This window comes from Mus musculus, chromosome 6, assembly GCF_000001635.26.
Source record: "Mus musculus strain C57BL/6J chromosome 6, GRCm38.p6 C57BL/6J".
NCBI lineage: Eukaryota > Metazoa > Chordata > Mammalia > Rodentia > Muridae > Mus > Mus musculus.
In genome coordinates, this window is record NC_000072.6 from 30,565,573 (window position 1) to 30,592,418 (window position 26,846).

General features: G+C 45.3%; 1 protein-coding gene across 2 annotated transcripts; it reads left to right on the top strand.

Moving 5' to 3' along the window:
- The first annotated feature begins 2,796 nt into the window (after positions 1-2,796).
- Cpa4 (carboxypeptidase A4) lies at positions 2,797-26,846 on the top strand. 2 transcript variants are annotated; one of them, XM_017321750.1, is made up of 12 exons: positions 2,822-2,889; positions 7,303-7,339; positions 8,181-8,372; positions 8,792-8,926; positions 10,476-10,571; positions 14,005-14,106; positions 15,325-15,429; positions 16,072-16,182; positions 18,014-18,104; positions 19,437-19,636; positions 20,336-20,420; positions 25,208-26,846. In XM_017321750.1, the coding sequence occupies exons 1-12, from the start codon at positions 2,822-2,824 to the stop codon at positions 25,393-25,395; spliced, it is 1,410 nt and encodes a 469-aa protein (XP_017177239.1). In that variant the 3' UTR covers positions 25,396-26,846. The 2 variants fall into 2 exon arrangements, with proteins under 2 accessions (NP_082202.1, XP_017177239.1); NM_027926.3 differs by lacking the exon at positions 7,303-7,339 and having other exon boundaries at positions 2,797-2,889; positions 8,291-8,372; positions 25,208-26,845.

Below are 26,846 nucleotides of genomic sequence, written 5' to 3' on the forward strand. Positions count from 1 at the left end.
CATATCATCTCAAACTGAAATACGCACTCACTCATTAACTGGTCAACCACCACCACCTTCTCCCTCCGGCTTCTTGTAAGCATTAGTGTACTCTATGAATTTTGCTATTCGAGGTATGTCAGAACCAAAATCCCACAGTGTGGGACTTATTTCACATAGCATAATTTTGAAACAAGTCTCAATCCTTCATCTTGTGGTGTGTGTGTGTGCGTGAAAGAGAGAAAGAGAGAGAGAGAGAGAATGCTTAGCTAGAATCTATCTCACTAAGTAGCCTGTCTCAATACATTAAATGCTGGAATTTCAGGCATAGACTGAGCCCCTTTATTTTAAATAGTGCAGCATTTCAAACTTAGCAATGGACTTAAGTTCCTTCATGCAGTCAACACTATCAATAACAAAGAGCCAGGCATCTGGTTCCTGTATATCCTTTGGTTTTGTTACCTCTCGACATGTTGAGTTTGTCCCTCAGCTTGCACACAGATTCTCTTTAGACCTTCACCTCAGTTAGTGGTTTAGACTTATTGATTTGTTTGCTTATTGATTTGTTTGCTTGATTGATTGACCGACTGACTGACTGACTGATTGATTGATTGTGTTCCTTGGGAGACAGTGAAAAATAGGTTTCAACATCTAGAATTCTGGGAACTTAATTCTTTCTATAATTCTTCCAGCTGAATCTAGTCTTTGTTTTTCTTTCTATTAACTTCAAGGATGTGGTCTGTCTTGGTATGAACTAGAGCCCTGACTCTGTGGTGGGCAGAGCATATGTGGGTCCAGTGTAAGTGCTGGGAGAACACAGAGCTCTGAGACAGGCTGAGAAGATAGGGAGCACGGTTCTGCCAAGTCTGATGGAGGCTGCCTCTAGGGACCCAGTGCCCTATCTATCTATCTATCTATCTATCTATCTATCTGTCTGTCTGTCTGTCTGTCTGTCTGTCTGTCTATCAGTCTATCTATCTATCTATCTATCTATCTATCTATCTATCTATCTATCTATCTATCTATCTATCTATCTATCTATTTTAATTAGGTTGGTTCTTGGGCCCTGACAGAATGAGTATTAGGAAAGACATGACAAGTCATACTACCCTATCTGTAAAGATATTATTAATTTCTTATCCATCACTTTTGATGATAAGTCCTTGACCAACCTCCATCATGATTCCTCTGAGGGCAGCTTAGCAATCATCCCCCTCTCTTAGTGCTCCCTCTTTGTAATTTTCCATCGACGGATCCCCTTATCCTATTGTCCCGGTTGCATTTGGCCTGGAGACTAAACTAAACCTCCTACTGCTGTAGTCATGAGCTCTCTGACAATGATCTTTAGTAAAGTCTTTCTCAATGTTTTAACAAGTGTCAGAAGAGATTCCAACACTCCCAGCCAGGATCTCCAGTTCTGTGTACCTGCCCTTCAGCAGGTGTGGAAAGAGTGCAGACAGCGGGAGGGAAGCAGGGAGCTGATGGTGGCACACACCTTAAACAGAGGCAGAGGCAGAAGGATCTCTGTGAGTTTGAATCCAGCCTGGTCTATATAGCAAGTTCCAGAACTGCTAATACTACAGAGAGACCCTGTTTTAACAGGAAGGAAGGAAGGAAGGAAGGAAGGAAGGAAGGAAGGAAGGAAGGAAGGAAGGGAGGGAAGGAGGGAGAGAAAGGAAGGAAGGAAGAAAGAAAGAAAGAAGGAAAGAGAGAGAGAGAGAGAGAGAGAGAGAGAGAGAGAAAGAAAGAAAGAAAGAAAGAAAGAAAGAAAGAAAGAAAGAAAGAAAGAAAGAAAGAAAAGAAAAGAAGAAAAAAAGAAGGAAACAAAGAGACCTGGACTTATTAGTCCAGCACTTGGAATGTTGAAGCAAGAGGATTGTGAGTTCAAGGCTAACCTGGGATACAAAATGAGCTCATGTGTCAAAAATAAAATAAATAGAAACCTTGGGACCGGACAGATGACTCTTTCAGAGGACCCAGGTCTGATTCCCAGCATACATATGGTGGCTTAGCACTGCCTGTATCTCGGTTCTAGGGGACATGATGGAGCCCGGTGCTCTCTTCTGACCTTCAAAGATACCTGCATGTGCATGGTATTTATAAACTCACACAAGCACACAAAAATACACATAAAGATAGTACAATTTAAAACATAAATACAAAACAAGTATCATTAAGCCTTCTCTGTCATTCAGATCTCAAGGAAAACTTAATTTATTCAGCATAACACATCCTTTCTATATTGTTCACCACCCATATTTATCTTTTTTAATGGAATCCTAAAATATCAGGCCTTAGACCCAGAAAGGCGGCCATCAGCTCTCCTCTGTATGATCTGCTTTTGTTGAACTCTCTGATCAGGTTTCTCAAGAGTGCAGCCTTGGAGTTGGCTTAAGGTTGCTTGATAGTCTTCACTTTCAAAAATGGTTTTATTACTCTAGAGGTAACTTCATCCCAGGTTTACAATCTGGCTTCTCCTATCTATGAATTCCAACCAGCAGTGTGGGGATATTTCCCTTTTCTCAAACACACACACACACACACACACACACACACACACACACACCCCACACACAAAATCACCACTGAGATGCCAAGTGATGAACAATGAGGCATCCTGGGTAAGACATTCCCAGCCTGCGGAGCAAGTTCCTGCCTTGCAAATGGAAAGGCTGGGCCTTCATCACTGGAAAGGAATGGAGGAGGCCCTGGCTGGTGCTGCCTTGTCAGAGCTGGAAGGGTGCTGAAGAACCACATTAGCATTTCTGAGAACATGAATCTGCCTCGGGTTCCTTATAAATACTGCTTGACTCAGTCAGTATGTGACTGGCGCCCTTGAGACATGAAGTGGCTACTGTTCTTTGGGGCCCTGATTGGGGCAGGCATCTGCGGCCGAGATAAATTCTTTGGGTGAGTTCTTTTTGAACTTTATTAGCATTTAGTTATTTCACCAACTTGGGAGCCAAATGAATTATACTTTAGGTGGTAGGGCTGGGCTTATATCTCCTCTGTCCCACTGTCCTGGACCAGCCACTTCTCTCTGAAACCTGACTTCTCCTGTGAAATCAAAGCTGGTGGTCTCCACAGATCCTCCCCAGCTCCTTAACCTCCAGCTAATTTTGTATCTTCTTCCTTCTTTCTAAGGCCAATCCTCTATCTCACCTCTTCCTACACCATTAATTCGGAAGAATGGTCAGAAAGGCTTTGGCAGTTTCTGCCCGGTTTAAAGGGAATAGCTGGGTTCTCAGGCTTTGGGGACAGATAGTCTCTATCATTGGTGAAACCTGTGTATAGCTGGTGCATTCCACAGGCTTCTGGAACAAGGAGATCCAATAGGTCATGTCTAGCTGTAGCTACAGAACTGTACCCCGGGACTCTGTGTGCCTGTGCGTGCATAGGCTCACATGCTCCATGCAGACACTGTGGAGTTGGTGAGGGACAGGAAGTCAGAGAGGCAGGGGTGATGACAGGGATGCTCTGGTACCACCGTAGAAGACTGTGATAGAATAATCCATCACCGCATAACATTTTGCCTTTTGCAAAGAGCTTTCACGTGCCTTGTCTTGTGGATCATGTAAGAGCTCTGTCAGGCAAGGGTGTTATTTTCCTTAATTTAAACATGAAAAAAAAAAAAACCCAAAAACCCAGCCTTAAAAAAGGTTAAGGAAGCTGCCCAAAGCTACTTAGCTGGTCAGCACGGAAGCTGGAATGCTGACTGCAAGGCTCATACCCCTTTTCTGTAACACAAGCCAATCAAATGGAATCTTCTATCTCACCGGTCTACCCGTATATGCGAGTTTATGCTCTACTGTGTTGTCTGGTTAAAGGGACTCGAGGACTGTTTATTGAAGCAATTACTTACATGAGATGGAGTAATTTTTATGGGGATGATGGTTCATACCTGTCTCCGCTGCCAAATAGCTTGGAGGGGTTAGGCGTAGCAGGTGTCCAAGGAGTAAGATTTTTCCGCAGGCAGCTCAGCGGTAGGTGTGTCATAACTACACTTGCTGCTGTGTGGGCTGACGAATGGAGCTGTCAGGCTCCCACTGCAGCTCTTCATGTGGCTGGAAAATCTCTATTTTTCAGGATACAGACCTCTCTTGTGATACAGTGGGCACCTTCACTGAGACAGTGGGGCTGGGTCCCAGAGTATTCGCTGCAGGACCCGTGCATCTAAAGGGCTGTGTGATGGGGCTGATTGCAAATGGTTTTAATGAACAGTGCTATGCCATCTCCAAGTCTGGTCTTTTCTAACAGCAGTAAATTCAGTAAAGGTTGAGGACTCTCTGCTGGGATCCATGTCCTGGTTGCCCAGTTCAGTGAATATAGAGAGCACAGAGGATCTGGCCTCTGGCCTCTGAGTGGTTGGGAAGCCAGGCTGGAGATGGGCTAACGGACACAAAGCTGGTGGTATTTTCTCACTGTTCTATCTCATGCCCTTGAACCTTGTTGTCCTAGTTCCCTGGTCTCTCTTGTTCTGCTGTTATCCTCTGCCCTAGTCTTCAGATGTCTTAAGGATGAGGCAACTGCCAGGATACATGGAGGTGCTGGGTGGGTGGAGAGTATGAAGCAGTTGTAGAACTGGTTGTAGCATCAGTGGTAGCCGGCAAGCATCCCAGTGTTTCTCAGGGCGTCTCTCAATGCTATCAGTCATAGCTGCTAAGCCTGGACAGGAATGTGGTGAGTGGTACAGAGGACTGACCACTTGGCTGTCTTCCTGGTACTAGGGGGAGGGAGAGAAGCTTAGTCATCAAAGCAATTATTGATTGTCCTGAGTATGGGACAGGTGTGAGGATGCGTGAATAGACGTCACCAATCCCGATGCTAAAGGCATCTTGGTGTACTGGGAGAGAGCCAGAAGAGCTGTTAACGTAACCATTCAGAGCAGGAGGAGCAGACAAGCACCTGCAAATCCCAACCTTTCCTCCCCTTCACTCAGGACAGTTTCCTATCTCCAAAAAGAGCTCAAGGTCAAGATCTTTGAATGGAATTCCAGCTAGGGCAGATGGGGTGTGCTCAACCATCTGCACCGTCATGTGCTGGAGAAGGTATTTTCCAAGCAGAGATAAGGTCAATGAAGACAAGAGGAAGATTGCTCCGTGTATGGCACCTACTCTGCTTTTAGACACCACTATGCTAATGTTCACAAGAATAATTAATGGTAGACCCCGCTCTACCATCGCTGCCCCTTGTTAGTGCTATTGTGTCTGGCTTTGCTAGAGGAAGCCTCTTGAGTGACATGAGCATGTCTTAAGATTAGATGGGAGAACACCCGGCACTTAAGGCCTGGGATTGCAAACAGAGGGAGCACAAAGGCAATAGCTTGGAACGAACATGAAATTTCAGGGGAGCTTGAACCAAGAAGGTGTACAGAGGTGGCGGGGGAGGGGGGGTGAGAAGGTGCTCTGCTCCACACCAGATCTTCTGCGTTGACTCTTCCTGAACACTGCAGATGTTTGTGCCTTTGACCTGTGTAGCTTGGCTGATTGGGACATGATAGAATGGACTGTGAGCTTAGTCCTCTCCAGGGCCAGTAAAGACACTGTGTTCCATGGTGACAGTGCCATGTTGGAGAAAGGAAGGGGCACACACACACTTTGTAGCATGGGATGAATGTGTTGTCTGCTCTTTGTCTAGAGTCTCCATTGGTCCTGTTCCTTCTCCATCCCTACTCGCTCTCTGTGACTCCTCTAGCCAGTGCCATGTTGCAAAGGCCGGCTTTATTTTCCCACCCAAGATATTAAGCCTTTTAGCATGCTCATTGAAAAAAATAATTTGTTTTTAATATGTATATTGATGTGTGTGTATGTGCATGTGAGCACGGGTGTCCAAGGAGGCTCAAGGCATTGGACCCCCTGGAAGTGGAGTTACAGGCAGTTGTGAGCCAGCCAATATGGCATCTGAGAACCTAACTTGGGTCCTTTGCAAAGGCAGTGATGATCTTAAGAGTTAAACTGTTTCTCTGGCTCACAATTGCTTGTAACTCCAGTTCCAGGGGGTCCAATGCCTTGAGCCTCTTTGGACACTCATGCTCATATGCACAGACACACACATGCACATACATGTGTATGCCCAGCAGGCCCGTTGTAAAGACACTCCTTTTTTCTGGAGTATTAGGGACAGGTGGTTACAGAGCATGCATTTGTCAAACTGGTCTTTGTCCTCAGAATGGTTTACCCTCCACCAAACCCTCTTCAAGGTCCCTTGTCTGTGACAGAAATGACAGTTAGACAGCCCACCTTCTCCAAGCTGTAATCCAGCTGTTTGCATACCCAGTTTTGTGTTAGTCAGCTTTCTGTTGTCGTAACAAAATACTCGAAGCTGGGTGCGTTACTTTTTTTCTGCTGCTGTGCTGAAATAGTCTGACAAAAGGAATTTAAGGGAGAAAGGACTTATTTTGGCTTACAGTTTAAGATGTAGTCCATCATAATGGAATGTTGCATTGTATCCTTCGAAGGCATAGAGGCATACATGTGCCTAGATACATTTCTATTTTTACCCAGTCCAGGTCCCAAGCCCAGCAGGTGAGGCCACCCTTCTTCTCACTAGTCTATAGTTCCTCACAAGTGTGCCCAGGAGCTTGTCTCCTAGGTTTTTTTAAGTCCTGTCAGGCTGATAATTATCATTAACCATCACACTGGGAAGCATACACAGAAAAAAAAAAGATATTTATTTCATTCATAGCTTTGAAAGACCCTGTCTATTCTGCCTTTGGTGAGCACGGCTCCTGTATAGGGCATTATAGAGAGAACATGCGTGTGACGTGGAGACCTTGTAGCAAGATAGATGCCAGAGAGACTCGGGTGACTTGCCCACCTTTTAAACCTTCTTTCATAGGATCTGACTCTACAAAACAACTTCCGAGGACCCACTAAACCCCACGTCTGAAAGCATCCTCCCTTTGAATGCAGCCTTTCAACTGGAGGTCAGACTTCCGGGGCCTGAACTCTTGGAGCATGTTCAAGGCTTATCTAAACCATAGCAGTTCAATGAGGACTTGTCAGATCAGGTCTCCTTTAGGGCCTTCCCCGGGCTTCATGGGAGGCTGTTAGCTGCCTACCTCAAGGTCCCTGGTGGGAGAGCCAGGGAGAAAGGATGCGCTTCTAGGATCCTGGGATCTTATCCAGTCCAGCCACCTGTGCTGAGAATAGCCCTGGGCAGTGGGCCTTGTCTTTTTAGGCATGGCTTAGGTCTTCCCAGAACTTTCTAGAACAAAGTGAAACTGTGGAAGTCCATCCAGATTAAACCGGTTTTCTGGTGAGGAGCCTCCACGTGAGCCCCACATTTAGCTCCCTGTGACAGAGCCATTTACTCTGTCAACAGGTCCTTCAGCCCACATCCCTCTCCAGCAGCTCCTCCGGTATTCACTCGCGTCAAAGGGATGACGCACGTGACAGAGTCGAGTGCGGATTCATTTGGGCTGTCACCTAGCAACGCCTAATGGCTCCGCTGGTTCTCTGAGTGAGCTGAGAGCTCAAAGAAGGCTTTTCAGACATAGCCTTCTCCCACCCACGCAGGACTTGGGGGCCTCTTCCCCTGCCAACGCTGCAGAAGCTGAAAGATACATGCAAAACAAGTGCAGGACAGACGACAAAGGGGTCTGCCAATGGCAGGCCTCTTCTGGGTGCTCGCAGGTCCCGGTGCACAGTCAGGGGTCTCAGGTTGAGCCTCATACCTTAGTCCACATTCAGTTACATTGTAAAGCACTCGTGTGCAGCTGGGATGAATGGTTAGCACTCTTATCCTGGCCTTCCCAGCATAAGAGGGTCTGTTCCCAAAAGTTCCCAGCTCTTCCCAGCATGAAAGTTCGTCAGGATTTCAGCTCTTGCATTTGACAGTGAAGAAGTGTTTCTTTATGTCTTGAGTTAGCTTGGAGCCTAATTCAGGGACATTCCTTTCTGCAAAAATATATGTTTTTCATTATAAAGTAATATGACCACATTACAGAAAACAGATACAAGGGGGGGGGGGAGTAAAGCCATCTATAATCCCACGACCCAAACGAGCACTGGCAGCAACCACTTTATCTCCGTTGTCTGTTTTGCTTCCAGACCATCTGCTTTTTCCATCCTCGTAATCATGGCATGCGTACAGCTCTGTGTCCTGCTCTTTTACTTAATATCCTCTCAAAGTTATACATAAGCACTTTTTCATCTTTGCCACATAGTCTTGTTTTTAATGGCTATACATTCTAACCAAAGACTAGACCATTTCCTCTCATCCTATCCAGCTCTGTCTGGGATGGTGGGTTTGGGGGTCTACTTGCCAGCAGAAAGCTCACCATTATCTTCTTCTCCCTCCCCTTCTCCAGGGACCAAGTTTTTAGGATTAATGTCAGAAATGGAGACGAGATCAGAAAACTGACTGAGCTAGTGAATTCTGACCACTTAAAGGTATGTGGTTCTAAGGTTGTCCTCTTGAATGTTCTGAGTTTGAGGGGGAACGGATTCTTGTACTTCTTTTTATCCTTGCAAGTTTTCTGTTCATAATGGAGTCTTAGTCAGCCATTCACACAAGAGGGAACACGGGGGTGAAGGCCACCAGAACTCAATTCTGCAGCTCTATTAGATGTGAGGCCTGAGCTTTGGGACCTCAAGGAGCCCTCCCTGTTTCTTGAACTTTGCCAGGTATGGATTGCTGGGCAGATCTGACCAGCTCTGTTTGTGAAATGGGCGATGTTGGCCCTTGGGCAGGACTCGGGGATCACCCTGGCTTTTGACAGATAGCACTTCTAAAGAACATGAGCTCATTTCGAGTTTTGCCCAAACTGTCTTTTAACTCAATTGTGTCTCTGCTCTCCTCATCTCCTCAGCTCAGTGTCTGGAAATCTCCCTCCACTTTTGATCGGCCCGTGGATATTCTCGTCCCTTCTGTCAGCTTGCTCCCAGTCAAGTCCTTCCTGAAGTCCCAGGGTTTAGACTACTCCGTGACAATTGAGGACCTCCAGGTGGGTAGGCCAGGGACTCCCACTAACATTGCCTGAGACTAAGGTACTAGTCAGATTGGACCTGGGAGATTTGAAAGCGTCTGGCATCAATTCTTTCAGCTCCCAGGTGAAGAAACGGTGACAGACAGAAGCAGAGCGTGGTAACCTGCTCAGGGGGAGTATGTTACACAGATAGGGGGCTACCCAGATCTGTTTCTGAGGCTTGACTTTGCTAACCACTTGTGTGTGTCCTTGAGCAGGCGTCTGCCTCCATGAGCTTTCATTTCATCACTGTTTAAATGGTGATAATGATAGTATTTCAACTGTTTATCAAGGCGATGCTTCCATTAACTATATATAATGCATCGAACAGTAGTTGGCACATCATAGAATCTTCAGGCCCTAACCATTCATTCCCCCTTTTTGTATTTGAAGTTAGAAGGCAAGAGTGCCTGTGAGGGCTTCTGGGAACTAGCTAATCAGGAGAGATATCTTTTGAGAAAGGGGGAATGTCACCAGCAGCTCCCAGCAGAGGGAACTTTGCCATCCAGCTCCACAAAACCTGTATTGAACAGCAGGACAGTGTCTCTGGCTCACACTCTCTCCTTCACTGAGGTGGGTTCTGGACTAATTGGTGATTTGGCCCAGGATTTTCCTGATGGTATGAGCAGCTGTGAGTTTATTAATCATCCTCACATGTCATAGACATCTGCCAGGAACCTTCAAAGTATGAGTGGTTATAAGAATTTCTTTGTTTCTCAATGCTTTCCCAAGCTGTGTGTTTCAGAAGCACTGGATACCAGATGCAAGCCGATGTCTAGAGATTTCATACTACAGAAATGTATAGAGATTCCATACTATAGAAACTATAGAGATTTCATACTATAGAAAAGCATATGTCACTTCCAGGGAGCAAAGAGGGGTTTGAGAATAATGTAAGTCAGATATCAAAAAGTAAAGGAAAGTAAAAGTATATATACACACATATCTTTGATATCTTGTATATATAACTTTGATATCTGATACACACACACACACATATAATTTAACCCCCCAAGTTTTTAAAATGAAAGGCAGGGTGGTTTATTATTATTTTTAATTATGTCACACTGACTATGATGATCAACACACACTACTATAGACAGGCCTTCTACTGAGTGTGAACACTGCATTAGTTTTATGTCCCGAAAAGTTTTGCTAGAAGCAAGAATGTCAGGGAATAAAGACCTCAAGCAGAAATTAGTACAGGTAATTCCATCTCCCTACCCTACAGAATTAATATAAACTCCTTGAAAATTAGTAGCCTTAGAATGTTATGCAGTTGAGAGGAAAGCCATTTTAGACACGGGCAGCATGAACTTACGTTCTCTTGAATTGTAATTTTTGGCGTCTGTCACTTAAGTGCTCTGGCTCCCTTTAGACCTGGGACATTTGTGTTGCTTCTTATGCAGAGGATGCTGCCCTCTTGGCCAGCCCATCTTACCAGATGAGTTAGCCCTCCAGGGGTCCCCTCACCATGTTGCTGTGTCTGTTTTTTTGTTTTTGTTTTTTCTTTTTCTTTTCCTTTTAGGCCCTTTTAGATAACGAAGATGAAGAAATGCAGCACAATGAAGGGATAGAGCGGAGTGGTGACTTCAACTACGGAGCTTACCATCCCCTGGAGGCTGTAAGTGTTTCCGAGCAGGTTTAAAGCCAACATTCTCTGCTTCCTGAATTTTGAAACCTCTCTCCTCACATCCACCTTCAGCATGGTATCGCTTCACAGAGGAGCTAAAACATGTCTACTCTAATTCCTTCCCCACGGGTTGCTTAACTCCCACCAACATCCAAGTGCCTGAGAAACACAGCTGCAGTTTCCCCTGTAGAAACCCTGCTCCAGCGACCCTCTAAAGCAAACCAGAATATAATGGCAGCATTTCCAGCCCTTGTAATTCAACCTTCTCCCCCATCAGAATCCCTAGCACAGAATAAAATTCCATTTACTCCAGGCAAGCAGACAGGCAGTTATTTCCAAGGTTAACCAAATATTTCCACTCATTTATCATGACTCCTCATAACGTATATTTGTTCCACAATGCAATTTGGTGGTGTGTGGAGTTAGAAACCACTTTATACAGATGGCTTTCAAGGTAGGCCAAACTTCCAAACAAAAAACTTGGAGCTGAATCATTTCATATGATACTGGAACTTGAGAAGTCAGAAGGGACCACAGAACAGAACAGCCCCGTTCACGATGCAAGTCTCTTATGTCCCAAGCGTCTCTTTTGTTAGTTTGCAGACTCTCCTAGCTTGGGACCTCCCTCCCAAATCTAAATGGCTATTCTCCCTCTTCTACCTTAATACACGCGGTTCTTTACGTGCAAACGCTGTGTTCCTGGCAAATTTTTCCAGAGACGTATTCTTTAAGTTGTTTTTCTTCGAGAGGAGGGATTAGTTCAAAGGCTGGCTGACTACTTCTACTTCTTTTCCAAGATTGTCAGTAGCTTCCCACTGCACTGCCCCTCGATCCCTCTTGTGACCAATGACATACATCTGCAAAACAGCTGGGTAAAGTTCAGAGTTCAGTTCAGACTCGGGCCACGGATGAGAGCAGAACTCGGTCCACACAGGGATCAAACCCGTAACATTAGCCTCATTAATTTGGGGCCCTCCCGAGCCGAGCTAACCAGTTACAAATGTCACCCAGGAACCAAGAGAGGCCATCTACTTACCTTACTGGCTGTCTGCCTCCCTTTCTCATGGCTTGCTTCTGTTCTCCCTGCCTTGGGTGCTCCTTGGAGAGGGCTCCCCTGCAGGCTTTTGCTTCGAGAGGCCTGTTGCTATGCCTTCTCTCTCCTGGCCAGCTTATTTGGGGTTCTTCCTAAAACCAACATTAAATAGCTCGTATCCTATAACCATGCAGGGTTTTTAGATCTCCAGTGGGAAATCTACATTTGTTTCTGCCAGGGCGTCTGGTTTCAGGTCCTTTGTGTGTTGATGGTTGGCTTGTGAATTTGCATCCCACATCAGGGTATAGCTTGGAGGTTTTTAAAAACAAAGTTTCTATCTATCTGTCTATCTATCTATCTATCTATCTATCTATCTATCTATCTATCTATCTATCATCTATCTGTGTGTAGGTGTGCATGTGCCTTGTGGAAATCAAGAGAACAATTAATTTTCTCCTTCCACCGTATGGGCACCAGGAATCAAACTCAGAACTCCCGTCAGGCTTGATAGCATGTGCTCTTACCTGCCAATCAATGGCCCCAGCCTGGCTGGTTGGCTGGCTTCCTTCTTTCCTTTCTTTTTCTTCTCTCTTCTCTTCTCTCCTCCCCTCCCCTCCCCTCTCCCTCTCTTCCTTCCTTCCTTCCTTCCTTCCTTCCTTCCTTCCTTCCTTCCTTCCTTCCCTTCCTTCTTTCTTTTAGCATGTCTCACTATGGTTGTTCTAGAACTTGTTATGTAGATCAGGTTAGTCTTCCTTCTGCCTCCTGAGTGCTGGGGTTAAAGGCAGATTCTACCCCACCCCAACTTGTTTTAACTTTTTTGTAGGTTACTCTCTTTTTCTCATGGCCCAAGGTATCTACTCTGCTTTTCTTCAGTCTTTAGAGTCCAAGGGCTGGGAGAGTTTCCAAGAGGTCCCTTCCCCTTTATTTTGAGCAAAGTCGTATGTAGTACCTTAGCATGGCCCCTGACTCCCCATGTAGTTGAGGATGACCTGGAGCTCATGGTCCTTCTACCTCTACCTTCTGAGTGCTGGCGTTACAGGTGTGTACTACCACCCCTGGTTTATGGGGTCCTGGGGATTGAATCCAGCAGCTCATGAACACTCAGTAGCGTTCTATTACCTGAGTTAGACACCCAACCTTCCAAGGCCTTTGTGTGTTAAACGAGCATTCTGTTCCTCTGCCACTCTCCACTTAAATTTTACTGATTAGTTTTTGAGACAGGGGTTCTCGTTGAACCCGGGCTCAGTGATTAACTAGTCACTGAGCCTCAGGGACCTTCCTATCTCTGCTCCCCTATCACTAGAGTCACAGGTACAGACTGCCACACCCAGATTTCTATGTGGTTGCTGGGATGGGGACTCAGGTTATCTTGGATGGCAAACATTTACTTTACTGAGCTATATTCCTAGCACTCTCTTTGCATTTATTAACATCCTTTTATATAGTATATACTTTATTTATATTTCAATATTTATATATTTCTTTTCTTTTTCTTTTTCTTTTTCTTTTTTCTTTTTGGTTTTTCAAGGCTGGGTTTCTCTGTATAACCCTGGCTATCCTGTAACTCACTTAGTAGACCAGGTTGGTCTTAAACTCAGAGATTCAACTGTTTCTCCCTCTCAAGGGCTGAGATTAAAGGTGCTACCACATATGGCTTCTTTTTTTATTTTATACTATACACAGCCTAGTTGTACTGATTATATGAAGACATCAAACACACTGTGAATGGTTTTTGTTTTGTTCTGTTTGCTGGTGGAGAACAATTTGGCAAACCCTGCTGTCCAGAGCCTTGATGAGCAGGTCTATTCTGATGATCCAGTCCAAGACAATGCAAAGAATCACATGCTGATGTTGGCAGTGGTGGCACACACCTTTAAGGCCAGGACTCAGGAGGCAAAGGCAGGAGGATCTCTGTGAGTTTGAGGACAGCCTGGTCTACAGAGTGAGTTCCAGGACAGGCAAGGCTACCCAGAGAAAACCAAAACAAGCCAAAGAATCATATTTTGGAGTAATATCTGTTTCAGTCTCTCTGCTTTATTCAAGGGGACTATAATTTTGCACACAATTGAAATGTGCTGACTTCTAGAAAACTGCAGAAAGCAGCTGTCCACTCAGCTCTGTGCCGACAGTGTGGCCAACTCCAAGGTCAGAGCCTCAGAAGAAACTTAACACTGACAAGATAAAGTTCACAGATACCCAACTCATAATGGGACAGAATTTTAAAACATCACTGGGTTGGGTACAGTAGCACAAGCCTACTATCCTAGCTCTTGGAAAAGTGAGATAGGAAGGGTCCAAGTTCAAGACCAGTATGTGCTACTTAGGAGCACCCTATCTCAACAAATTAAAAAAAAAAATTAAGTGTCTTTGGTTTGCTTTCCCACCCTTCAGATTTACCACGAGATGGACAGTATTGCCACAGACTTTCCTGAGCTGGTGAGCAGAGTGAAGATTGGAGAGACATTTGAAAAGCGGCCCATGTATGTTCTAAAGGTGAGGCCCAAGGCCCTTCCAAGTATCCTGACAGTACACAAATTTCTGGATCTGAGTTTCTAGGACTGAGCCCTTGGTCTGCTAATATAGGCAGTTTTTTTTTAGAGCCCTTGGTTCTAAGGAAGAGATCTGTAGTTCCGAGTCATCTTTGCATAATCAGATATTTTGATCTGATTGAATTCCATGCTTTTATCTACTGTAGGACTGTTAGAAAGAGCGTATCCCAGTCTATGTTTTGATTGGAAGGATCAAAAGAGAGGCCATTAGTATTCCTTAAGATTCTCAGAGGCCCATAGTCTGCCTTCATTCCCACCTAGCTGCTTAGTCAGGGTACAAACTCTGTTCTGCTTTTACAGCCTCTTCTTGGAAAAGAGTGTGGGATGCTTGCATTAAGGTAGATGTCATTTTTAAGCCCATTCTGGGGTTGTTGGCCACATGGAGCCCAATTTCCAGCTATTTCTAACACATTCGAGCCTCTCCTGGCAAAGGAGGCAGAGAGCTATGACAATGACATAAATTACGTAAGTAGTCCAGCTGAACACACAGAAAGGAATTTGGGCCTAAAAACCGTGGAACAACTGGTGGTGCTAAGAATTCGCCAGACCCTTAGCTTTGTAGAAGCCAGGTTTACAGCAAATACCAGGCAGAAGGGGTGCCATACCGCTGAGCTGGTTTCTGTAAAATAATTACATTTAGATTATTTGCCCATCTGATAGAGACCCTGGCTTCATTAGCCCCACGCTCTGACCCATGGAGCCCCAACGCTACAGCAAAGGCAGGAAGCAGAATTCATTACTGCCATTTACAAAGAGCTATAGTGAAGCCCTCTCCTTCGTAATTTAAAACCGAATCCATTTATTACACGAGCAGAACAGCCTGGTTCACGGACCCTTGTGTCTCTCTGTTGGGAAACCGTTTGAGAACTTTCAAGAGACACACTATTATTTCTAATCACACTAACATTCTGATCCACAGTAGCAATTGTTTCTCCTTCCCATTTACTCCCAAAGCTGGAGAGGTTTGGGCTGCCCAGAGCTTCAGCCAGCCAATTAAGCTCCCCGGTCACGGATAAGCGCGATAAATAGATGGTGCCCTTAGGAACATTTGGTCTCTGAATTATCTTAAATGAATTAAATGAATAGGAGCGGGCTGGGGAGAGGAGAGGTGAGGAGAGACGTGGACCGGCAGGTCATTTTCTGGCCCCTTTTCCCTCTGCAGTTCAGCACGGGAGGAGGCAAGAAGCGGCCAGCCATTTGGTTGAATGCAGGCATCCATGCCCGTGAGTGGATCTCACAGGCCACAGCCATCTGGACAGCGAGGAAGGTCATGTCGCCTGGAATTCGTCAAGGATTCTGGTGGGCCTGGGGTGGGGGACTGCAGCATCCCATGTAGCTGGGTCCAGGGGATGAGGTACAAGGTGATTGGCACAGACCTGGTAGGCTGGGACCTTTGCAGATGGGAGAAGTAAATAGTCTAAGGTCATCCCATTGTGGTTAAGTAACAGTGTTAGGGAGCAGGCTAATGTGCTTCAAACGTGGGCCTGAGAGACTGATTTACCGTGGGCCCTGCAAAAGGTATTGGAGCCTCAGTACCAAACTCAGATATGTTTTGTTTTCACCCCCTTCCAAGCCCCACAGGGCTTCTGGGTTCTCAGATTGCCCCCAAGATCCTTCAAGAAACAGTTTGAAGACAGTGCTGGGCAGAACGGGTAGTGTCTGTGGAAGGTGTGAACAAAGCCACCATCTCTCAGTCAACTACTTGTAGTTGATATTGTCATGCAATCCTGTCCCCTGGCTTTGAGGGACTCAAAGGCTTTTCAGAGAGCCCAGGGAGCTTCAGGGAGGTTTCAGAGAGTGGATACCATCTTATGGGAGAGGGGTCCTAGGTATCTCAGGGAAATACCTGGTTAGACCTACAGACCTAGCCCACCATGATGTAGCTGACAAGCACATTGTCTCTGCTTAGATTGTAACTGATTATAAAAAGGACCCGGCTATCACCTCCATCTTGAAGAAAGTGGATATTTTCTTGTTGCCCGTGGCCAATCCTGATGGATATGTGTACACGCAAAGCCAGGTGAGTGATTCGAATGGCCAGGGCCTAGACTGAATTTCCCAGGTGGATTCCACATTTCGTTGGTGCCCCTGGAGACCGTTTCTCCTAACTCGCGTGTTAGAAGCTCTCTTGGGATTTTTTTTCTTTTCTAGTTATCCTCTGAGCTGAGAATCGCCAGGGAATGTATTATTATTTTTAGAGAGAATAGTCTAAGGAACTCTCTATTGTGGGTCTTGAACAAATTTCAGCATTTTGCCTATCTTCTATTCATCTTTCTCTCTCCGACACGATTTATTTTCTTGACATATTATAAAGCAAATCCCAGACATCATGTTATTTCATCTACAACAACCTTAGTATGCATCTCTAGCTGATGATGATAATAATAATAATAAAAAAAACCCCAAACCCAGAACACTACTGTCACCTTTGAAAACTAATGGAAGTTCTTTAATATCCTCTAACACTCCCCATTATTTTAAAACTGTCTCCTAGGAGTCAATTTGTCGAAGCCAGAATCTAATAAGGTCTGTGCACTGCACCTGTGGCTGAGTCCCAGCAGTCTTCATTCATTCAGAAACACCCCAAACACGTCCTTTTAAAATGTCATTCATTTGCGGGAGAAACTAAGTAATTTCCTGTATAATGTCTCACATTCCGCGTCTGGCTGATAGCTTCTTTGTTGTCCGATTTAATTTGTTCCCTTATTCCCTAGTTGAGAGTGTGATTGGATTCAGGTGACTGTCTTAGACGACAATCAGCACCATGCGTGTCTGTGGCATGAGTGATTTTCAGTGGACAGTGCTTTGACTTCTGCATGAGCCAATAATCAGTCAAGGCATTCAGATGGGACCAGCTTGGTTCGGTTCGTGTATAGAAAGTTCTCACCTCATTAAGGCACTCTGGGGAGTCACTTTTTCTTTTCTTTTCTCTCCTTTTGTTTTCTTTTTTCCTTCTTTCCCTTTCTTTCTCTCTCTCTCCTCCTTTCTTCCTTCCTTCCTTTCTTCCTTCCTTCCTTCCTCCTCCTCCTCCTCCTCTTCTTCTTCTTCTTCTTCTTCCTCCTCCTCCTCCTCCTCCTCCTCCTCTTCTTCTTCTTCTTCTTCTTCTTCTTCTTCTTCTTCTTCTTCTTTTTCTTCTTCTTTTGGTTTTTCGAGACAGGGTTTCCCTGTGTAGCCCTGGCTGTCCTGGAACTCACTTTGTAGACCAGGCTGGCCTTGAACTCAGAAATCCTCCTGCCTCTGCCTCCCAAGTGCTGGGATTAAAGGCGTGCGCCACCACCGCCCAGCTTCTTCTTCTTTTTTGAGTCAGCATCTTACTGTATGTATTTTTGTCTGGCTTGGAACTAAGTAGAGCAGGTTGGCTTCAAACTCAGAGATCTGCCTGCCTCTGCCTCTCAAGTGTTGTGATTAAAGGTATGTGTCACCATGCCTGACTCAAAATCCTTTTTTAGGGCTGGAGAGATGGCTCAGTGGTTAAGAGCACTGACTGCTCTTCCAGAAGTCCTGAGTTCAATTCCCAGCAACCACATGGTGGCTCACAACCATCTGTAATGGGATCTGATGCCCTCTTCTGGTGTGTCTGAAGATAGCTACAGTGTACTCACATATATAAAATAAATCTCTTAAACAAACAAACAAACAACCTTTAAAGCCAGAAGGACACAGCCTCTCCTATGAGGGGTAAAAGCAGACTACCTACCTAGTCCAGTAAAGACTGGAGTCTAGATGTACTGTTCCCCAGCACCCCCAAGTGAGGGCCGTATGCAGCTCAACCCATTTATTGTGGTCTTTGCACCTAGAGAAACTCTTCATTGTATCTTGACATAACCTTGGGTGGTTGGTGGCTTTTTCAGAACCGATTATGGAGAAAGACGCGGTCCCGGAACCCAGGAAGCCGCTGTGTTGGAGCCGATCCAAACAGAAACTGGAATGCTAGTTTTGCAGGTAGGTGGGGGGATGGTTTGAAATCCCACCAGCATTGGATGAACCTGTCCACAGGCCAGACCTGTGGGATAGCTAGCCCGGTTCCACACTGGTTTTGTTTTTCCATTCGCTGGAAGACTCGAGGACATGCCTCAGGCTCTCTGTGTCTCTGTGTTCTGTTTTGTTTTTAAGTCTTATTGTTGTAATTTTGAAAAGGATTGAGCCAGTAATCCCTGTCCTCCTGAGAAAACAGTGGGCCAGATAGTCTTTGCATTGCGATTATGATTATGTTAATTCGAACTATCTATTTATTTAACTTATTTGTTGTGGTGAGTCCTTATACATTCTAGGCAAGTACTGCACTACTGAAGTAGCCCCTCAGCCCCTACACCGATCGTTATTTTTATTATTTTTTTAAATGACTCTCATCTTAGATGCATTAATCCAAGGCCCTTCCTTAGTCCTGGCCATTCCAGCTTTGCCTGCTGGATCTGTAGCTGGGTAGAAGGGTTCCTGATGTCAAATCAAAAGAAAGCAGTGAGTATTAGTTGTCACTCTATTAGGCAAGACCCTGGAGCAAACCGCAAATCCCAGCAGCCACCCTTCGGTAGTGCGATTCAGCCACTCAGGTCATGGAATGTGAATTAGGTGTCCTGGGTTCTGGGGTCAGCTGCTTAAAAGCCATCCCCACAAAAGAACCAACTGTTCTCCAGGAATCCTCTTGCCCAAAATTACCAAATAAACTCACCTCCCACTTTTAAATCTAGTAGTTCTTTCCTACTAATACACACACACACACACACACACACACACATACACACACACACACACATGTGTGCATGCGCATGTACAAACTCACACACCCAGGCATGCTTTATTATGAACCATGCAGAAAGCAATCCATCTATATACCTGTTAAATAATCAAGAGATTTTTAAAAACCACAACAATAGATTATTTTGGCAGCAGTTGGCCATTAAGACCTGAACCAAGAGAATAAGTTGACACCACAATAAATGGAGTCATTTTCATTATTTATTGGTATTCATATTAATTATCAAGAACACTTATTAATTACAACTTGTTCTTGAGTGTGACATTAATTATTTATGACAACTGCTATTAGCACAATACGAGGTCAACTCTATCCACTTAAAAAAAAGCCCCAATACTTTTCCTCCTCATTTGTAGCAAACCCCAAACTCCCTCTCTGTCCCCTCAGAATCTGTATCTGCAATGAGAAGGTTCTCGGGGCCATCTGACAAATACCCGCTCACTGTGTTGAGGGTTGCTTATTTCTGTCTTCTTGGCCTGTGGGTTACTTGTTGCTTATTGCTCAGTTGCCCTCCACAGGAGAGGGGACCAGTGATAACCCTTGCTCTGAAGTGTACCATGGCTCCCACCCCAATTCTGAAGTGGAGGTGAAATCGGTGGTGGATTTCATTCAAAAGCATGGGAACTTCAAATGCTTCATTGACCTGCATAGCTACTCACAGCTGCTGATGTATCCCTATGGGTACACAGTCAAGAAGGCCCCGGATGCTGAGGAGCTGGTAAGTGATGGAGGCCTTCTTCTTGGCACCAGCCTGCTTTGACTTTGGCATGGCCAAGGTGGCTGATCTACAGCTATAGAGGGCAAGCATGGGAGCCTGATACCAGGAAGGACCCTGACCAATGCCTCTCTGTGCTTTGATTTGTGTCATTCGACCTACAAGGGACAAAAATAAACTGTGAGTTCTAAGACTTTGTCCAGCCTGCATCCTTGATTTCCTACCTGAGATTAGAACAGGACTTAGGCTCATGACATGCTGAAGACTATGTTTGGCACCATGAAGGGAAAGGCAGGAGGTGCCTTCTCTCTGGTTAATGGAGAAGTTAAAGGGGGTATAGGTCATAGCCTGGGGGTTCTGTGTCAGAGCCCATGACTCAGCCCTGGAATAGGACAGGCACCTATAGATGGTCTAGTATCTTCAGAATAGCTGCAGGCCTATGTCTTTATGCTGCTCTGCTGGGACACTACCAGCCCTGACCAACTCGTGGCTAGCTATGGACCAGAGTTGGTTTTCTAGTCAAGGATTTTCTCTTGAACATGGCCTTCTGTCATGTTCCTGAACGTGTTCCCTAGCATATCTCGGTAATCTATCTTAACGAGATTCCTGCAGGGTTGGCAAGCAGCTCTCAGGGTTTTCTGACAGAACATAGAACCTCAGAGTGCTCCCTGATCTCTGTTCACCTCCACCCTCCCTTTCCAGGACGATGTGGCGAGGAATGCAGCCCAAGCCCTGGCTTCTCTCTCGGGCACTAAGTACCGAGTGGGCCCAACTTGCACCACCGTCTGTGAGTATCACTGGGCACTGTGAGCTGTTTGGAATGCACCTTGAGAGGGAACTTGAGCTGGGGTAGGAGAGATGGGAGCTTTATTTCCTGTGCTATTATTGTCTGATTGTGGTCAGTAACAAACCAAATTCATGTCAAGACTCTGTGACAAATGGCTGCCGAAGGCACTGTCTCCATCAGCGCCATCAGTCCTCTCACAGCTGATCAGATCCCCTTGATGGGTTAGGACCTGTCAGCTGGGAGACGATGCTCCTCATTTGTATTAAGGCTCCTGACATGGTTTATAGGAACGTTATCAAAGCCTTGTCCCCATGTGTGTGTATGTGTATATGTTTCTGTATGTATGTGTGTGTGTGTGTGTGGGTGGGTGGGTGGATGTGTGCATACGTGTATGTATATGGGCACTTGGAAGCCAGAGGTCAACGTTGGCTGTCTAATCTCTGTTGTTTTCCAGGTTATTTTTTCTTGAGACCCGGACTCTTACTGATTGGCTAGACTGGTAGACTGGCTGGATGGCAAGAACCAGAGATCTGATGATCTCTGCTTCACCAGCACGACAGTTACAGACCCGTGCCGCCATGTCTGCAGGGTTACGGCCCCATGCCGCTGTCTGCTTTGATGTGTGTGTGTGTGTGTGTGTGTGTGTGTGTGTGTGTGTGTGTGGTGTACTGGGACTCCAGATCCAGGCTCTTATGCTTGAGTTGTTTCTGCAGGTACCTATCCATTTTTCAAAAGAAACTCCCAGCTTTGTGTTGAGAGATGGATGGCAGAGATAATGGGTGTCAGAAGTGACCTAGTGGAAGGGTGCCCTCTAACTAGGCTAGTATCTAGGTAAAACAAAACAAAGCTCTATCAAGTACCCAAATCCAAACCTGGCCTCAAAACTTGTCACTCATAGCCTCATTTGAAGGGCATATTTGTTTTGGTCTCAACTGAGCGTGTTCCTGGATTTCTGTTGACATCTTGCTAGTTATCTTATTTTGGGAGTCTGTCTTCAAGTGTTGGGAAATGTCATACCGCGCAACTCTGTCGAAATGGGAAACGTGAGTGTTGACATGGGAGGTAGAATTCTGTTCCTTTGTCCAGGAGTGTGTCCCTCTACAGTGCCTTCTCTATAGCAACCACTGTACCTTTGCCTCAGATCTGGGCTGTGTTGCTCCAGAGCCACATAAAGCCGTTAGCAGGACGCTGGTGTTTGTCTTGCTAATTGCAGCAACAATCCATTAATTATTCATAGTCTATTGCTATTAGTGTTGTTAAATGGGGACCCTTCAGAGGATGCATCTGCAGACTTTCTCCACCCCCTGCTTAATCAGTCAGAAGTGAACCACTGACTAAGAGAGACTTGCAAGGACTAACAGAGCCTTGCTGGGAATCCCTTGAGGAGGCTTTCCCAAAGGCCTTTGTGGGTCACCAGGGTCCCTACTCTTGGGTGAAACATCAGTTTAAATAATGGCCTCCTTCTCTTACATCAAACACATTCTTTTCCCCTGCACTAGCTGTGTCAATTCAAGGGATACTCACCAGATCCCTCTCTCAGGAGGGAGGCTCCCCCAAGAGTGTCTCAGAGCCATAAAACTTCCTATCTTTCAAGAACATTCTACGACCGTTTTAGGTCTTCTCAGCCGCCATTGCTTTCTGAAAGAGCAGTCAGGTTTTGGATATTAAAAGTTGTCTACCCAGGGGCTGGCTCTTTGGCATTTGCTCTATCCATGGTTAACATCTGTCCCTCTGAGCACTGGCCTTTTCTTGGAGTCACCATTTGATATAAAATGTAACACTTTGTTACCTTCTTAAACAGAGCATAGGAGAGTTCAGTACACACAGTCCCCTCCCCCCACACAATTGAGTGGGTTTTTGAAGATGAATTATTACACCCTAAGGACCTGATGTGTCTAAGGTCCTTCTGTTAACTAGCCCCACCCCATTTTGCTGCTTTAAGTCTTGTGTCTATTTTTTTTAAAGCTAATGCTTTTTAAAGTTAGTGTAGAAGATATTGAGCATCATGGTAGGGTTCTTATGCATCTTTGTGATGCTCATGTGTTTGTTCCCTGCCACCCACCTCTTCTGACTGGGTTGCCTGCCCTTCAGAATCTTGTGGCTTCTTCTTCCTGTCAGACCATCATGGCTGCGTGTTCTGCCTTCAAGCCAACTGCTTCTTGCAATTCATCCCTTTTCTCTTTACTGCTCCTTTTACTAGGGGCTTCTGATCTAGTTAGTTCTTGGGCTCATCTGACTAGGATAAATCATGGGTTTTAAGGATGTTTGTGACAATGTTATTTATCACCACAGAAGTCTGGTGAGCATCTACAATTCCCATTAAGAGAGGGCTAAGCAAAAATACGATTGGTGCATTCATAGAGGGAAGTATGAAGCTCCCCTTAAATGAATAAGGTGGATCAATACACGCTAACGGGGATGATCTTCAATCTGTTTTTTAACTAATTGAAAAATAGGATGTGTGGAATGGCCTTAATTGTGTGTGTGTGTGTGTGTGTGTGTGTGTGTGTGTGTGTGTATGTGTGTGTAGTGTGTGTGTAGTGTATATGTGTGTATGTGTGTATATGCGCACGTGTGTATATCTCTGTGTGTGTGTGTATGTGTGTGTAGTGTATATGTGTGCATGTGTGTATATGCACGTGTGTGTGTGTATCTGTGTCTGTGTGTGTGTGTTTTAAAAGATTTGGGAGATAGCTTGGTTAGGAAAGGCCTTGCTGTGTAAACATCAGCACCTAAGTTCCATTCCTCAAATCCATATACATAAGCCAGGCATTGTGCCGTCCAGTCCACATTTAAGCCAGCACTAAGGATGGAGGCAGCTTAGCCTAGCAACCGAGTTCCAGGCCAGTGGATGACCCTGTCTCTAAATATGAGGTAGACAGCACTGAGAACCAGTACCTGAGACTGACCTTCCATCTCACACATATATGTACATGCATGCATCCCTGCACACATATGTACACATGTACCTCATGTGAATATGTATACATGCAAGCAAAAGTTGGTGCCCATTGAGCAAGGAATTAGGCAAAATGAAGTTTATGAATGAACTTGATCAACTTTGAATACTAAGCAATGTCCTTTCTGCCTGCTTCCAGTATCTTAAGTGTGTTATGAAGTACTTGAGTTTATCCTGTAAAGAACAACTGGACACCCTAGGTACACTGGGGTTGGCTTCTTTTTCTCTTTTTCTTTTTCTTTTTCCTTTTCTTTTTTGCTGGAGCATTTTCTCAGGGTAGAAAGATGATGGGAGAGATCACACAAAGACTTCTGAGAACAGGGTAGAGCCCATTCCATTCCCTTGGGAACAGCCATTCTCCATGGAAGCTGTATCTCTAGAAAAGTCTCTCTCACACGCACACACACGTCCATGAGGAATGGGAAAGGAAGGACCTAGGCTTACATTTATCAGATGTGTTAATCCACCAGATGGACCTCAAGTAGATTGGATAGACCACTTAAAAGAATGTGGGCTTAAATTCCAGCTTCACCCTTTTCTGTCTGCATTTCCTTAGCAGCTTTACCCAGGCTGAGCCTGCACTTTCCCATCTGGGAACTAAGGGTGGTAACGGCCCTCACTGGATTTTTCAAGATCAAGATATCAGTGGATGTAAAGTGTTGGATATAACAACTAGCTCATGGCAGATGCTGAACAACAACAACAAAAAGATTATCTGCCACCGTCATGATTTTATTAGTGACAGTTGGAGGCCAGTTCCTGCTCTGGCAGTTTGGGAAGAAGCAGAAAAATAGATGTCCTATCTCTCTCAAGTCCTCTGGCAAAGGGAAGCCCCAAGGAATGCTTCCTTTCCCTCTGTGTGTCCGTTATCTCGTGCTGTGTGGAAAAAAGAAAACAAACAAGACTAAGCTAAAACCTCTCCAGCTTAACATGAGAAACATTTCTTTTCTTACCCTGTTTCTGTTAGTCAGGAATTTAAGACCATCTTATGGGAATGAGTCTGGGCCAGGGTCTTACAGGAGGTCACAGTTAAGCTGCATTCCAGGATGGCAATCAAGCAGACCTCAGGGCTGGGTGGTCTGCTGATGGGGCAGCTTGCTCTGGTGCCTGGTGCATTAATGTTGATTCCCGGCAGGAGGTTGCATTTCTTCACTGGGCTTCCTGGGTGCCCTTCCACCAGTAGCAGCTGGTTTTCCCCAGACCCAGTGACCCACAGATAAGCAAGGCTCTCATGACAACTTCTTTCTGCAGAATCTTTTCTTCCCCCATATGTCAGTGTGTGTGTGCATGTTACTTGTATTTATGCATATTTAATGTATACACATATATGAACATAGATGCGGAGAAATTTACTGTCTTTTCCTATCACTTTCCACTTTATTGAAGCTGGCTCTCTTTGCTGATCCAGCTAGCCTTGTTAGGCAGCTTGTTCCAAGGGTACCCTGACTGCCTCCTGAACGCTGCAATCACAAGTGGGCCACCATGGCTAATCAACATTATGTGGATTCTAGGGATCTGAACTCTACTACTCAAGCTTGAATGGCAAGCAGTTTGCCCACTGAACCATCTCCCCATCCTTGGGAATGAGGATTTAAAATTTTAGTTTGAGGCTTAGAATAAACCTTCACAGTATGAGATGACCTAAGACATATGGATGGAGTCGGAGCCAATGTGCCTTTAGAACGGATGTCTCAGGACCTGATGACTTTGAAAGAACTCTGAATTCTAAGAAAGTCCATCCAGCCAGAGCTCTCATCCTTTTCCATAGGAACCTAGAGGTATTCTTGAATTGAAGTAGGCTTCAATGGTGTTTTCTTCTGACTTACAGATCCAGCTAGTGGGAGCAGCGTTGACTGGGCATACGACAATGGCATCAAGTATGCTTTCACATTTGAGCTGAGAGACACTGGGTACTACGGCTTCCTCTTGCCAGCCAGCCAGATCATCCCCACCGCGGAGGAGACCTGGCTAGGGCTGAAGACCATCATGGAACATGTTCGGGACCACCTCTACTAGTCAAAGAACACTTACATTTTACCTCTAAGCCACCACTTAGTTTAACATCACTTCTTCACGGATAGGTCGGAGCCTTCTGAGTCGGCAGAGAACTCAGCTGCCTCCTCTTCAGCATCGCTTCACAGAGATCACACCTCCTGGTAGTGAGCACGTGAGGGACACTTCTTCCGTGGAGTGGTCGGTCCCGCTGCTCTACTGACCTTTGGTGTATATACCTCTCTATTCACGCAGCTGGTTAGGCGGGCCACAGAGGTCATGACTTCCTGGTGGCCTATGGCTACCTCACCTTTAGAACTTTGATGGTCCTCTAGTCTTTACCTGTAGCCTTGGGTAGGGCACCATGGGAGGTGCCAGGGGAGACAGTGCCTGTCTTCAGAACTCTGTAATTTCTCCTTCAAACATGTTCTCTCTTTTTATTTATTTATTTTTTCTTTTAGACAGGGTCTTACTATTTTGCCCATGCTAGCCTGAAGCTCCTGGGGTCAAACTGTACCCTTCCCCGCCTCCTCCTTGCCCCATCTTCCCAGTAGTGGTATGCAGCTCAGGAACACACTTTTCTTTGAGGAAACAAATCCTATTAGACCATCATCATTGCTCTTTCTAGCTGCGTATTCTTCCTATTCCTCCTCCTCCTCCTCCTCATCATCATCATCATGGAGACAGGATCTCTTTATGTAGCCATGACTGTCCTGGAGCTTGCTATATAGACCAAGCTGGCCTTGAACTTACAGAGATCTGCCTGGCTCTGCCTTCAGCATACATTAAAGATGTATTATCACCATACCTGGCTCATCTTAATTCTTTTCTGTTGGCTCGAGCACACAGTCAAGCTCTTGTCCATTACAAGGCTCAGTGTTCAGGTGATGCCCTTTGCTTTTTAAACCGTCTTTTCTTTATATGTGGTGTTACTGGGATCCTCTAAGAGGGTCAGTTAGTTATGTTGTAGGCAAGGCTCTCAGGGGTCATGGGGAAACGGGGCTAGATTGCAGGGACAGATTAGCACCATCTGTCCTCTTGGCCTCACCACCACTCTGCCTTTTGAACTCACTTCAAAGATTTTGACCTCACCCCACAGGTCCTAAATCATCCCTAGAGCCTGGATAATCTCAGGGCCTCAGCACACTCCAGCTCCGGCTCTGGTGTGCCCTGCGTTTCAGGCTCCTGGTTTCTGTCCTCCTGTGTTTAATGTTACTTTCTATTTTGCATCCTGAACCCTGAGTACCTACCTGAAACAAGACTTCGTCAACAGCTAGACACTTCCTGTTCTCTCCTTAGCACATACTGTCTGCCCTGTTTGTGTTGTGGTTTTTGTGTTTTTGTTTTCTTGTGGGTATTTTTTTTTTTCTTTTTCTGTTTTCAATCATGTCTATAAATCTTAACCTTCTGCCTAGGATTTGGGCAGCATCTGGTGTGTCCTCATAAGCCAATAAATATTCAATATGGGTCTCCTA